General features: G+C 42.8%; 1 protein-coding gene across 3 annotated transcripts in view; it reads left to right on the forward strand.

The window, feature by feature from the left end:
* Positions 1-14,876, forward strand: part of LOC475605 (very low-density lipoprotein receptor-like) — a 30,512-nt gene extending 15,636 nt beyond the window's left edge. For 2 of the 3 annotated variants that reach the window (XM_038560220.1, XM_038560222.1), the window contains 15 exons: positions 156-285; positions 506-696; positions 1,469-1,655; positions 2,225-2,443; positions 3,093-3,276; positions 4,204-4,405; positions 4,492-4,656; positions 4,834-5,034; positions 6,021-6,570; positions 6,984-7,112; positions 8,233-8,343; positions 9,927-10,164; positions 12,046-12,523; positions 13,905-14,013; positions 14,713-14,876. In XM_038560220.1, coding sequence (XP_038416148.1) covers positions 156-285; positions 506-696; positions 1,469-1,655; positions 2,225-2,443; positions 3,093-3,276; positions 4,204-4,405; positions 4,492-4,656; positions 4,834-5,034; positions 6,021-6,570; positions 6,984-7,112; positions 8,233-8,343; positions 9,927-10,066 — 2,409 coding nt within the window. In that variant the 3' untranslated portion in view covers positions 10,067-10,164; positions 12,046-12,523; positions 13,905-14,013; positions 14,713-14,876. Of the gene's footprint in view, positions 1-155; positions 286-505; positions 697-1,468; positions 1,656-2,224; positions 2,444-3,092; positions 3,277-4,203; positions 4,406-4,491; positions 4,657-4,833; positions 5,035-6,020; positions 6,571-6,983; positions 7,113-8,232; positions 8,344-9,926; positions 10,165-12,045; positions 12,524-13,904 lie in introns of all 3 variants that reach the window. The other variant, XM_038560221.1, reaches the window with a different exon arrangement.
* The last annotated feature ends 539 nt before the right edge of the window (positions 14,877-15,415 follow it).

Genomic DNA, 15,415 nt, shown 5'->3' on the forward strand with positions numbered 1-15,415 from the left:
CTACTGCAAACATTTTTCTGAGTTTTGGGGCTTTGTCTGCCCTCCCTGCCAAAGGAACTCAAGCGTTGTCGTGTAAGCCAGGCTCGTTCTCCCTCCGAGAACTCCTTCCTGGGCTCCGAGTGCAGGTGTCACTGACCGCATCACTGTCTCCTCAGGACTGTGGCCCCGAGGAGCTTCGCTGTGGCTCCAGGCAGTGGCCCTGTGCCGGCGGAGACCCGTGCGTGCCTGATGTGTGGCGCTGTGATGGCCAGAGAGACTGTGGGGACAGCAGTGACGAGGCTGGGTGTGAGTGCGGGGCCTCCACTGCGGGGGGCGGGGGGCTTCAGGGGGCCCCCGCTGCTTGCTTCCTCTGGGCATGAGGAGCCGGCTTGGGTGCAGGCCTGCAGGCCCTGACACCTCCCTTAGCAGGATGGAGGTGTCTTGATTGTCCATCCTTGCTGCGGGGGAGGGATGCCAGGGCTGGGTGGGGGAGCAGACTATAAAAGTAGAAAGTCATCCTCTCTAGGTCCCCCCAAGAAGTGCCAGAGTTCTGAGTTCCAGTGCCGCTCCCATGGCTGCCTTGACCTCCGCCTGGTGTGCGACGGGAAGGAGGACTGTGCCGACGGCTCGGATGAAGGTGGAAAGTGCTCGTCATTGTTGTCAGCATGCAGCCAAGCGCCGTGTTCCCACACCTGCTACCTGTCCCCACGTGGGCCCGTGAGTTCGTTCAGCTACTCTTCTCCGGCAGCTATGCACTTGGTATAGCGAGAGGGTCTCTGTCCCCAGGCAGGCTGTCCCCACAGTCTTACCTGGCTGAGCCGTCCTGACCCACCCTCTGATATCCCCTGGGCCCTTCCTGGCTCCCCCTGAGTCCTGTCAGGTTCCTTCCTTGTGTCGTGTCTCCTGGAACTTTACCACCGAGACTCCAGAAACTCTGCTACCCCTGAGCTCGGGGGGTCACTTGGGACTTGGGACTAAGCCAGACATTTTGATGAACGTCTCTTCCATGTATGTATCTGGAATGTGGCCTGCCCTTAAACTCAGGACTGCCCGTGTTCTGGCCTAGCATTATTAGTTGGCTGAACATCATGAACTTGACTCTGGTGGGCAAGTAGAAGAAAATGGTGTTCTGACGTCCGAGCACAATAACCTCTCTATGGGCGGATAGTTGGTTCAGTTAAGTCTCCATGCCTCTTCTTGATTCTGCGGGGATTCTAGGTGTCCTAGGCTGAACGCGGACCCCTCTGTTAACACAGGGGACCCATTGCACCCCTTTGTTGGTGGTGACAAGGGTGTGAGGTGCATCAGCATTAAAAAGACCAAGAGAGTGACTGTATTTAAAATGAAATTGGTTCTAAGAATCTTTTTTGTTTTGAGCTGCTAAAGTCGAGTGCATCACTGTGTGCTTTTAATAGCAAGGCGAGGCCTTTTCATCAAGGTTAGGCATCCGTGTCTTCAGGAAGTCTTAATGCTTTTGAAACCCATTCAGGTCTGTGCTTGTGAGCAAGGCTTTGAGCTGGAGAGCAGTGGCCAAGTGTGCAAGGATGTGGATGAGTGCCAGAAGTCGGGAGGACAACCTTGCAGTCAGACCTGTGTCAATACCCAGGGCTCCTACAGCTGCACCTGTCAACCTGGCTACTCGCTGGAGCCTGATGGTCACACCTGTAAAGCAACAGGTAGGCTGGTGCCAGGATGTCTTTCTCCTAAGCCCTGGGTCAGGAACTTTGAGGTCCTAAATCTCCCAGGAATACAAATGCAAACCTTCTTTCTCAAGTCTTAAATGCTCCTGCCTGCTTCCAGTCTGCTGTCTGCATCTGCGGAGCAAGCCTAGCACATTCTCCAAATCCCCTTTTTATGTGCAGCAGTTCAGATTGAATTTAAATCTGAAGGATTATGCAGATAAGCCATCATTACAACAGAAGCACAACTCTGGTCCTTACCTAAATTAGGATAAGTGTCAATAGTCTTGACAAGCACTTCTTTCCTGCCTACTTATGCCAAATACTTAGAATTTTTTTTCAATTTATGCTAATCATGTGTTTATTCTAAACATCTTTAAACTATGGGTATTAGCTCAAGCATCACATCAAGGAGAGAACTACTCAGATACCAGCCAGCTGGTGTCCCAGCCAGCTCTGCTGTGAGAATGCAGAGACACCTTTGTTCTCTAAATCCTTAGCCAGAGTGAAGTTCAGCAGCCTTCACATTTCGTAAGGCCATGCTGAAAGAGGTTATTATTTGCCAGGTATTGAACCAATCCTGCTCGTGGCAGTTCAGTCCAACCTACTCCTCTATGGCTTGAGGAGCTTGAAGGAGGATGTTCTGGCAACTGTAGACAAGAATGTGATGATTTTCTCTATTGACTACGACTTAGTGGGACAGAAAGTCTTCTGGACAGATCTTAGTGCAGAAAGTATTAAATGGATAAGTATGGACACAAGGAGGACAGGGACCGTGGTAAAAGGTATGTTCCCTTGTGCAGGCTTCATCCTGCCCTTATGAATTACACATAGCATGAAAAATGGCCATTAACATCCTAAACATTGATTTAATTAAATCTTCCCTTTTTAAATTAATTTTTGTTTTAACTGGCCTTCCACTAATAGAGAAATGTGAGTTTCTTTTCTTTCTTTCTTTTTTTAATATATATTTATTCATGAAAGACACAGAAAGAGGCAGAGACATAGGCAGAGGGGGAAACAGACTCCTTGCAGGGAGCCTGATGCAGGACTTGATCCCAGGACCCCAGGATCACGACCTGAACCAAAGGCAGACGCTCAACCACTGAGCCATCCAGGCCTCCCTCATTAAATCTTCTTAACTAAAAGGGACAAAGGCCTGCTAGTTGGCTAGAAATGAAAAGCTGCATTGACACCTCAGTAGACCACGTGAGTTGGCCAAACTGTCAGCCACTGGCCATTATTTCTAATGGCCATCTTCCTCTACAAGTAGAACCTTGGAGAAATATAAAGTCTGCTTTGATGGAGATGCATCTACCAGTTGTAAAATGAACTAATATGGAATTCAAGTCTGATGCCTATGAGCCTAAAACCTAGTAAAAGCCATTATTTAACCTAGACTCCCATGTTGAATGGTTTCCTCTCTCTCTTCAGGGATAAAGTCAGACTGTATAGTGGTCGACTGGATTGGGAGGAATCTCTACTGGGTGGATGGGACAGCTGGCCAGATTTTGGCAATTCAGCTGACTGCTGTTTGGAGAGGGAAATCTGAACATACAATTGTCCTGGATGAGGACTTGACTCAACCACAGTCTTTGGCTTTAGATCCCCTAAATGGGTGAGTCCAGTGGTCAGAATGCCAGCCAAGCCCTTTAAGTTTGTTATTGCTCTTTAGTTTTGTGTTCACTCAACATAGAATGAGTAAAAAGCTTACCTGATTTGACTTTAGATCTTATGGTGATGTGGGTCAGCCATATGTATAGTAATCTTAAAAGCTTCTGATAAGCCCAATGCAGGGCTCGATCTCAGGACCTGGGGATCATGACCTGAGCTGAAATCAAGATGCTTAACTGACTAAGCTACCCAGGCACCCCGATAGTGCTTAATTTACACTAATGTGCTTGGTAGTAGTGGAGGAAATAATTGTGTTGGTGTTGAATCTAGGTTCTTCCATCCAAAGTCATTTCTCTGAAAAGGCCAGGAACTTAGAGACAATGATGCCTAGCTGTCAGAGGCAAGCCCTTATTGGGATGGCCATTTGTGTATCAAATGTAAGAACAAGATAGGGTAAAACTTAGGACCCAGAGGTCACCCAGATTGGGTACCCTCTATTCTACTTTTCTTACCTTTTCAATATCTCTATCCAGGAATCTATGACATACATAGTCCTCAGGAAATTAGCAACAGTTCTGAGGCATCTAATGGCTTTGATTGTGACCAAGATTAAGATCAAGTCACACATCTTCCCATAGAACTAGCCTGCTTTCTAGCCCAGGAGAGATTGGCAGGTTCTCTGGTTATTTTCCAGGTCCAGGAACTAATGTATTCCGTGGCTGCTTGTATAACTGTCGTGATATTTTATCCCCAAGTGATGGCTAAACAAGCACCATAAAATTTCAAGGGTAACTTTCTTTTACTTCACAATTTCACTTAAGGAATAGACCAAGCATGAGGGAAAAAATAATGGGTCTAGATTAGTGTTTTAAGGAATGAATGGATATTTTCTGCAAAGTAATAACTTCAAAGCTGAGTTTTATCCACACAGGCTAATGTACTGGTCTGAAATTGGAGGAGAACCTCAAATAGCACAAGCTGGGATGGATGGTAGTGGCAGAAAAATACTCATCAGTCAAAGTCTTGGCCAGCCAACCAGCGTAACTCTTGACCAGTTGAGTCAGAGGATATTCTGGTCTGATTACAAATTTCACTGTATTGGCTCTGCTAATCTAGATGGTACTGGTGTCCATGTAAGTATTCTTTAGTCTTAGGCTGTATGTAATGTCTTCTGCCTTGTATAAAATTCATTCCAGAAACCTCATCATCCCCATTTTAGATATTGCAGCTAACACAGATCAAGAACCCCTTTTCGGTCGCTGTGTTTGAAGATGAAGTCTTCTGGTCCGATATGAAGATGAGAGCAGTACAGCGCATGAAGAAGACGACAGGCAAGAACAGGGCTGTCCTCATCAAGCGTTCCCAACAGCCTTATGGACTCAAGGTCTATGGTGTACTCTTCAAAATATCCCCCTAATTCTCCCGAAAAGGCTACGTGTACAAGCTTCCCAAGTACAAACTCTAGTGACATCTTTCTATTGTGATTAAAAAGCAAGACGTATTCATTTGCTATTCATAAGGATTCAATAGTGCATAGTAACATCCAGCACCTCTCTTCCAGATAATGCACGAAGTGCTCCAGCCCAAGTCTCCTAATCCTTGTCTGGACACTGGCTGTTCTCACTTGTGCCTTCTGAGCCCACGATCCAAGGGAAGCTGTCACTGCCCAGTGGGACTCCTGCTTGCAGATGATGGCATCACCTGTGTTCCGCTCGAGGAGTCTGCGTTTCTGTTCCTCGCGTTGCCCACAGGTGTCATGCAGGTACTGCTCCACAGCCTTACCCACATGTCTGTGCCTGGGCTGTGGTCTATTTCAGACTGAATAATTCCAACCCTCCAGGCACAGCTATACATAGTAGGGGCCCTGGCCTTTGGAATAATCTTTTTAAAAAAAAATTATGTTTTAAGTAATCTCTACACCCAACATGGGGCTGAAACTCATGACCCCAAGATCAAGAGTTGCATGCTCTACTGACCAAGCCAGCCAGATGTCCCCTGCCCCTTTCCCTTCCCCTCCCACTTTAGAATAGCCTTCAAATACAACTTAAATTTTAGTATTCATGTGTGCTGGGAGCTAGCATGACCAAAATAAAGTGACTATGAATTGAAAACCACTCCTTGAGAACTAGTATGTCAGAGCATAGGTTAGGGGTCTGAGAGTATGGCTCACCTGGGGTAGTTGTCCAAGCATCTCACTGATGATATAGAGTAATTCTGAATACAAGCAACTCGGCAAGGTTCTAACCTGGGCAGCGGGTGTACCTTTTATGAGGGAATTTTTCTTAAGTCATAGGAGAAACTAACAAATAAGTCACTTCTAACTTCTACCATATAAGGGGTTTGTCACCTTGGGCACTTTAAAATGACAAATGTTGGGGTGGAGGATTGGCTTCAGGTTCAGTAAGATGTTCATAATAGAGTCCCATTGAAAGGGGAGGGCGTTTCATGAATAAATGTATCAAATCAACACATGTATGCCTGAAACTTACACAAATGTTATATGTCAATTATAGCTCAGACATTTACAAAATAAAGGGGGGGGGGCGTTTAACAAAGGAGTCCATCTTGAAGACATGTGGCTTCAAGGACTTTTAAGTAAAGCTCCAGAAAGGGAGAGAAATAACTGCTATTTTTAGATGATAAATTCAGATTTTCATATATTCTAAGTATTTTAACGTTAATACAAAATCAAGATGTGGAATGACACTAGATTCAGCTGGTGCCATCCACCTAATTTTTTTCCCATAGATTTATCTGAAAAATCTAGAAGCTTTACTAGGACAACCAACTTTACCAGAACATAGGATACTTCCTTTTACCAATGTGAACCAGCTTGCATCCCTGGACTACATAGTCCAGGAAAAGGCTCTCTACCTTTCAGAGTTGGGTAATCGTGATATCAGGCTCCTGAGGCTCAAAGAATCTGGAAGTCTCTCTTGGAGGAAAATCTTATCTGTGGAGGGAACAGTGATTGACCTCGCTGTGGACTGGTTGAGTGGAAACATATATTGGATTGACAGTGAGAATCCTCACATCAATGTTGCTTCCTCGAAAGGCCAATATCCCACTGTCCTGTTCAGTGAAAATCTCTACCACCCCACCTCAGTTGTACTCCATCCACCCTCTGCAGTCATGTGCTTTGTGGACCTGGGTTCCCAGGATGATAGTAGGCGTGGGTCCAGCATTGAATGTGCCTCCATGGACGGCAGCAGAAGGAAGATGCTGTGGCAGAGATCCCAGGTCCCTGAGGGCCTGACTTTTTCAGATTCGGGAACCCGAGTTTACTGGGCTGATACTGGTAAGCAATTATAACCTATACCATAAACGTGAGTCTGAAGGACTTTGGCCCCCAGTGAAATACTGATGTTCTGCTTTCTGGTCTTTAGCCATGACTTCAAATAGCTTTTAGTTCTGAGTTTACATATTCTGCACCACCTGCCAAACAAACACAATGATTCATCATTCTGAGTAGAATGGAATAGCCCGCAGAGTCATCTGTTGTCCTTTGTGAAGGAATAAAATCGAGAACTTAACAAACGGGCATGAACAAATCTTGGTGTATCACTGTTAGAGTGAATGAAGAACAGTCCTTCAGAAAATGTGTGCTACACAATGTCCTACTGGAGGGGGTTGGCAGACAAGACACAAAGAACTACAGGATGGAGTAGAGCTGTTTAGGCCAAGTGAAATTAACTTAGCCTCTCTTTCTAGGGAGAGGACTCATAGAGAGCATTCAACAAGATGGCTCTAGATACAGAGTAGACCGCAGAGGAATTGAGGGCCTTAACCTCTTTACATTTGGCCAAGGCGTGATGTTCTGGACGACAATGGATGATGATGGTAGGTCTTATTCAACATGATTGTCTTTGTGATCTGAATTTACTTGTGTGTCTCTAAAGTAAATCTACTAATGCCTACCACTGATCTTTGGCAGAGTCTTTCTTCTGGAAGAATAATTAAACAACTTCCCTAATCTAGCATGTATGTGTAACAGGAAATCTATGACTTGGGGAAGCTTTTACTTATTTGGTTATTCTTTATATATAAATATGCTTAGTCCTGTTCTGCCTGAGATTTCTGGCTTTCATCTGAGGTTCTTTGCTTTAGAAGACAGTGTGATATAGTCCAGAGAGAATTGGGCCAGGAATTGGAACCAAGTAGTATAATTGCTCTGTCGGTTAGTAGCTATAACACCTTACCTATAAAATGAGGGCAGTACCTGTCTCACTTGGCTCCATACACATGAAAGTACCAGGTGAATTACAGAATATTCTGTACTTACAGGATATTTCTAGTTTTAAAGAGATTTTCCTAAGCTACAGTATTCCAGTATGCTGTTTCTGGCTAGAGTCTAGAATTGGTAAAACTGGAAAATGCCATTTAAAATCTGTCTCTTTAATATTTTCAAATGTTGGTCCATTGACCAGTTGGGCTGGCCACATCACAATTGCAAAAACAGGTTGTCAGATCCTACCAACAGAGATGCTAATTTATTTGGTATGTGGTAAGACCTTTGCTATCTGTTTTAAGATCCCCTGGTAACACTTACTGCAAAAAGCCATTTTCAGATATATTATAGAACAATGCTTAAAATCACTACCCATCATTTGCATGGACTATATCTAAGTGTCTCATATCCTAATTATCTATCCTTGTATATTTGGACATATATGAATGTGCTCAACATAATTTACACCTGACTTTATTTTGGAGGAAGGCATAGAACTACTTTTATTTGTCTTGAAATTTCTTCTCAGAAAAAAAAAAAAAAAAAAAAAAGACTTAGAAAAAAACATGTCTCTTCTGTAAAGCTCCTAATATTCAACTGGAATTTATGCAGATGGGTGACAGTTTTCATACTGAGCAATTTTCTTTGCACAGGATGTTATCTTAAAATTTGCTTTTCTTAAAAATTTAAATTTTGCTTGTCTTAATGATCATTTACTGGTTTTTGTTTCAGCCCAAACCATTAAGGTTTGGTACAGCAGGGCAGAACTTTCAGAAAACCAGTGGTTCCAAATAGACCAGAAGATTGTGGATTTAAAAGTTTATAGTAGACTTAGTCAACAGGGTAAGCTACTTTTCAATTGATTATGGCAACACTGAAGCCTGCTGAATTTCCCCATGAAAGGGATTCCCTATCCTGCAATATCCCCTTGAAATTGCTTTGTTTTTCCTGATAAAATATTTCTCTGGCAAATTCTTATAGATCTGCATAACTCTCTTGTCTTTATGCAATTATATATATCATAGTTCTGGTATATAACTAGTCCTATTACTTTTCTAGGAGACAAAAGAGTGGTAAATATATTGGATGGGGTTTTGGTATACTTGGACCCTATTTTAATTTCTTTTGTAGACACAATTATAACTGTGGTATAATCGAAATCATCTTTTAGCTCCATGGTGGAACTAGCCTTTATTCTACTTATCATCACTTACATCTACTTGTGTTGTTAACTAATCCTTGAAATACCAACTTGGGAGTGCCCATGTGTTTTGCTCCAGTATTTGAGTAGAGTGATGATGGATTTGGTTAAAGTAGAAAGAGAGAAAGTCTTTTCCTAGTTGACATGAACACCAACAATGTGAGTTCAAATAATTAAGCATATCTACCACTACCATGCATGTTGAGCATCTTGGTCTTAGCACTATTTATGTTGAATATATTGGTCTTATGTGAATGCTACTCCATTGCTTTATTTTGGAAAGCTGAACTTTATAAACAAGTGTTAGTTGTGCTTAAACTTCTGAAGTCTTGGCTTTGTGGAGAGAATATTTTTATTTTATTTTATTTATTTTTAAGATTTTATTTATTCATGAAAGACACACACACACACACACACACACACAGAGAGAGAGAGGCAGAGACATAGACAGAGGAAGAAGCAGGCTCCAAGCAGGAAGCCTGATGTGGGACTCGATCCTGGGATTCTGGGATTACGCCCTGAGCCAAAAGCAGATGCTCGACCACTGAGCCACCCAGGCATCCCATGAGAGAACCTTTTTAGAATTCTTCAGTGTGATTAGTGATCACCCATGTGATGATAATCTGTGGCTTGGTTCTGAGAAGCAGAAGGAGGGTCTCCTGGGAAGGTTTATCTATGGTATATAGATAGCTATTCCACAATTCCTGGAATATCTTAAAATAAAACCTTACTAAAAGGTAAAGCTTGAGATCGAAGCCTTACAGAACCATGGTTAGCTATCAGTGGATGACCTTCTACTCAGTTCATAGGGATAATAGATACCATAGCCTTCAAATTTTCATCAAAAGAGAGCTTTATTTCTGAGGCTCTTCTAGTTTTGATGCTGGGTGCTTGGCTTACACCATGGGGAAAGGAGAACTCCCAATGGAGTCTTGGATGAGCCAGAGTTCAGCTCAATTTTTATGAAGCTGGTCCCTTGTCTGAATGCCTAGCCTTCCAAAGCCATCCTTACCCATGAAGAAAAATCACTAATCATTTGGTACCTGGTTGACTAAAGGGAGTTAAACTGAAAAACCATCCACGCTGGGAAAAAAAAAAAAAAATCTAGGTCCCATAACTCTGATAGTCTGTTTGTAGAATGTCTGCAGAAGATCCTTCTGAAACCATCTAAATCAATGTGTGTGGTTTTGTTTTTGTTTTTGTTTTTGGTGGGGGGAATCCACAGGTAGTAACAGTTGCTCGAAAGACAATGGTGGCTGCAGCCATATGTGTTTACCAAACCCTGAAGGACTGACTTGTAAATGCCCCAGTGGGTACTCCTTGGCTAACATAAGCAAATGTGTTGAAAGCTGTCCTGTGCTCTGAGCTGTCCCAGTCCTGTAAGGATGGTCAGAAGTGCATTTCCATGGAGCAAGTTTGTGATGGTCATGCTGACTGTCCGGATGGATCTGATGAGATGAGCTGTGAGTAACTCCTATCCTAAGACCCTACTGTTCATCACTGTACATGACATACTTTGACTATTTAATAAAATAGTTCTTAATTAATATCTCAATCTGATTCTTAATATCTAATTCTATAGTATTCCTCATGCTTTTATCCTCCAAATCATTGCTTTGTTATTGCTGGCACTTTTAAACTGAACAGTATAAAACTTCTAACTATGGGCAATTGGGTATAGATTATGTGCACATCTTCTGGAAAGCTAACGTGTCCTCTGATTCAGTTTTAGAATAGGCCATACGATAGCTCCAAAGGGCTCAAGAGTTTGTGTTTTCTGGAAGAGCACTCATTTAACCTAGATTTGATTCTGTCCATTTAAACTGACCACACAGTGAGCAGAGCCAGGAGGAAGAGGTTGGGTAAATGATTTAACCTGTGTTGGTTTGGTTCCCCTTTTTAAATGTGGAAATAGTACTTTCTCCCTCAAAGAGTTGAGAAATCCAAGAGCATGTGAATAAAGCTGCCATGTTAGAGTATACCACTGTCAGGTTACTTCTTAAATGCTAGCTGGGAGCTAGTGGTTACAGAGATGCTGCTGCCAAATCCTGCCTTCATGGAAAGCTGTTTTCATGGTGAGTCAGCTGAGCAATGGGGATATCAGTCACCATCTTCACATCCTACAGCTTTGGCTCTAGTGGTATCCAAGTCGTGGAAGCTGTAGAGCTGAAGAAATGGTGAGCTCAGCACTGAAGCTTGTAACTATTAAGAAAACAAAGTGGGAAAGGCATCTTAACAGTGAAGAGTTCTTATCAATTTCTGAATTTAAATCCTTATCATCCTCAAAGCTGATGAGTTGGAATGCCACTTGTTACCCCGAATGACTTCATCTTAAATAGGAAAGTTAATAGATTTTGATTCCCCATGGTTGATTCTATGTTCTCATGGATGAGGATGTTTTCTCAAAAACCTCATGTTACGGTGACTGTAGGAGGCAGGTCAGTGAGCAAGAAATGTGTCACCTTCACCATCTCGTGTTAGAATTAAACCAGAAGCCTAACCGACCGTCACTGGTTCTCCCATCCTGATGACCAAGAGTTGGCTCTACTTCTCAATAAGTATTTCTCCCTGGCTTGTACATGAAACTTTTTTGGAGGGGGTGGTACTGGGTATGAAAAGCTAGTCTGGCTTCCTCTGGAAATACCCACTTGTCAGGGACCTTAAACTGCCCAGGAGTGGAAACACTCCTGTAACACCAACCTGAGGCAGAGGCAGTAGGTGGTTTTATTGCTAACATGGCTACCTTTCCTCCCCTTAGTTTGGTCTTTAGTATTTATATACAGAATGATGCTTGTGCCAACAACGATGGGGGATAGGGTGAAATGTCTTACAGGCAAACTGAACTTACAGGTTGTTGGTTAGAAGCACCCTCCTGCCCACTACTGCTACCAAATCTGGTCCAAGATTTACAGCTTGTAGATCTTGCTAAACCAACACTTTACTTGGACACACACACACACACAAATTCATATTTACACATAAACTTACATCTTAAAAATCTTTCTGGATATTTACCATTTAGATCTACCATACTGTTGTTAATAGAAAAAAATATTTTTGTAACTGAGAGAATGTGCCATGGCTAAACCTGGGCATACCATCATTTAAAAATAGATTATAGATTGGTATGATAGACTGTCCTGAAACCAAACATTTTAAGTGCTTTAGAATATGCAGCTTTTTATATGTTTTTAATAGTTTTTTGGTCAGCCAAGAGGTAATGGTAATGATTTGATGATTTCATAAATTCAAACTCATCTAGAAGATGAGTCTTCTAGAATTCTTGTTCTTCTGAAATCGTTTAACTGACAAATACGGGGATATACCCATATCTGTTTTTGTAGGTATCTATCCAGATAAAACCCATTCAACACCAACACCTAAAAATGCAGAGGCTGGAAAAAGGTTGAATCCAGAAGCCTCTCTACCTCTCCGAGCTACCAAGTCCACCAAGGCCAGATATCCGAGTCTAGAAGGGGTGAATTATCCTGTTGGGAAAACACTAATCCCTCCAATTTCTGCTAGAGAAAGCAAGATCTCCGAAACCAAGGAAAAAGGCGAGCTTGTTCAGCCCAAGGACCCACAGAAGGCAAAACATCTGCCCTGTAGCACGGATTTCTGTAATGGGAGGGGAATCTGTACCATGGTAGGAGGGCTAAGAAGGTGCCGCTGCCTGATGGGATACAGTGGAGAGGTCTGTGAAGAGCCAGCACGTGGACCTGCACCTGGCTACATAGCCCTCAGCTTAACCGTTGTCTTATCAGTTGTTCTAGTAGCTCTGGGAGCATTTGTCTATTTCAGAAGAGCACACAAATTAAAAAGGTGAGCAGCTCTTAATGTCCTCATGGTAGAGTTCATTCCAAAGAAGGCTTATAGGATTAGTGGGGTTGGAGTTATCCCTCTACCCTAGGAACTTGTCCTCCAGGGAAGGATCTAGGTGAATAAGCAGCCTGCTTACTTGTTGGATGACCTGGAGGGACAACAGAGGTCACCTCTTTGAGACCTGGGGGCACACGATATTGTAAGGGATAGGAGGCATTTGCGCAGGTGAGAGCTGCCTTGGCAGCAACCAGTGGCACAATCTCAGGGGTGAAGTGATGAGATTCTTTACCAATGAGGCCAAGTTTGTGCCAAGAACTGCAGGAGAAACTCAGAGGCATGTTAGTTTGCCAGGGCTGCTACAACGAATACCACAGACTGGGTGTCTTAAACAACAGATTTCATTTTTTTAGTTCTGGAGGCTGCAAGACTGAGATTAGTGTGTCTGTGGGATTGGTGTCTCCTTGAATTATAGATGCAGACTTACCTCCCTGTGTCTTCACTGGTCTTCCCTCTGTCCATGTCTATGTCCTCGTCTCTTCTTATAAGGACAGCAGTCCTTTTGGATTGGGGCCCAGATTGACGAGCTCATTTGAACAGAAATACCTCTTTAAAGACTGTCTTCAAAGATGGTTACACTCTGAGATACTGGGAATTAGGATTTCAACATACTGACTGGGAGGGGATATAACTCAGCCCATAGCAGGAGGTGAAATACACTCAGGGAAGATTTAAAGAAAGCACATTGTTTTGCCTAAGAGCAAGAGAATATTAAGAAACACACAAAAATAGCAAAATGTTGGCTTAGAGTAGGGATGATGACAAAATCGGCTTTAGTACAGGAAGTGACAGTAACTGAGGACACTAGGTTACGCATGCTGGGGAGGGTCCGTCCACTCTGTGCTGGGGGAGGGCCAGTAGGCAGCCTATGTACCAAGAAATAGAGAAGGAAAGTTTTAAAAGTTAATCTCTATCAAGCCAGCACTCACAGACTGAAGAAAAGCCCGGGAGAAATGGTGTAGCTTGGCCCAAGCCAACGAGCACTGGTCAATAGCTTTACTAACGTTAAGATGGACTTCCTTAGCTCACCGGCATCCAATCACCACTAACTTGTCCTTGGATTCCGTTCTCCTTGACACCAATTAATAGTGTCCCCCAGTTGAAAAGATGTACTACTTCAGAGGTTAAGTGAATGCCTAGTAACAAATCATAATTGACTCCGGTATCACCCATTCTAGGTCATTTGATTCATCCAAAAGACAGAACACAATTCCCATAGCAATGGCCTTTGATAGGATATGAGTTGGCCCTTTCTAAGTATAGACCCATCCCAGCGTCAGCCCCTAGGAACAACTCTTTTGACTCTTGTTTCTTTGATTCTTAGAAATCGTGCAGCGGCATCGAGAAATTTGACCCGCCGTGAAGAAAATGGCCAAGAAGAGGAGAATCTAATGAATAGTGAGACTTTTGTCAACGAAGCCTATGATGAGCAGGTATGCCTGGGAAGGGTCTTTGAGGAGAACAGATTGTGAGATACAGCCAAAGAATGCCCCTTCTGAAAAGTCTGAGCTGGGTGACAGTAGGCAGTGTTAACTCACAGAGCTTTTTGTGTTGGGTGAATGATGCTATTATGTGTTTTAAACTAATGTTCAGTGACTTGTTTATCTTTAGTCTCCGGTCTCTAGTTCCAACCAAAGTGAAATGTGCATGAAGTGGTAATCAAGACATTCAGATTTTGGTGAACTTCCACAAGGGGCTCAGTTCCATGGTGGGGTGGGATGTTATTAGAGTTAGTTGGAGTTACCCCTAAAATTATGCCCCCCTGTGATCTCTCCTAATCTCCCCTTCACTCAACTACCTCTGTGTTTTGTTTTAACGTAGTGTGTATTCAGGGGTACCTGGCTCAGTCAGTAAAGCATATGATTCCTGATCTCAGGGCCTAATAACTTCAAGGCCCACACTGAACATAGAGCTTACATAAAAAAAATAAACAAATAAATATTTTAAAACATATCTATATCTATATCAAGGGGCACCTGGCTGGCTCAGTCACTGGAGCATGCGACTCTTGATCTCAGGGTTGTGAGTTCTTGCCCCACGTTGGGTGTAGAGGTTACTTAAAAAATAAAATCTTAGAAAAAAAACAACTATGTTAGTGTATATTCTCTGATTTCGAGTCTCTTTTCCTACAGGAACTGTTAACTTCTTTACAAACCGACTAACCTTATGATAAAAAGAGAGCTGAAACTTCTCAATAAAAATTGTTTATACGTTGCATTGTGTACTGTTTTAACATCTGTAACTTACTGTAACTGTGTGCTGAAATGGTAACTTATTAAAATAACTGCTTTTGAAATTGGCTGAGGTCATCTGGTTTTGGTAGTAGGTGTTGGAAGACTGAATATTTGCAGGTGGGGTCAGATTTCAGGCCAAGCTCCATGTGATTCAGGTTCTGGTTTAGCTACAGAAACTTTCTGATCCCAGCGTGCCTGGCCCAGTGCTAGTCTGAGGTTCTGGACTTGAATCTTGGCTTTGTCACTTACTCTGAGGTGTATTTAATTGCTCTGAACGGGCTTCTGCTCTGAATGGGCTTCTCCATCTTACAAAAGGGAAAGATCGCTCTTAAATCTTTACCTTTTAGGTAAAGGTCACGTTTCTGCCATGTAACAAGTATTCCAGTATTCTTTATCACTCCCTCTCAGATACATTTTACTGCAAAGTAGTCAAAACTACTGCAATAGTACTGCAAAAGTAGTCACTTTTGTTGAAAATCTATAAAAATGGTGTTTTTCTTATGCTCTCATTTGATTCTAAAGCTAAGTACAGTTGACCCTCGAACAACACAGGTTTGAACTGCACGGATCCACTTATATGCAGGTTTTTTCAAGCAGTACA

Source organism: Canis lupus, chromosome 16, assembly GCF_011100685.1.
Source record: "Canis lupus familiaris isolate Mischka breed German Shepherd chromosome 16, alternate assembly UU_Cfam_GSD_1.0, whole genome shotgun sequence".
NCBI lineage: Eukaryota > Metazoa > Chordata > Mammalia > Carnivora > Canidae > Canis > Canis lupus.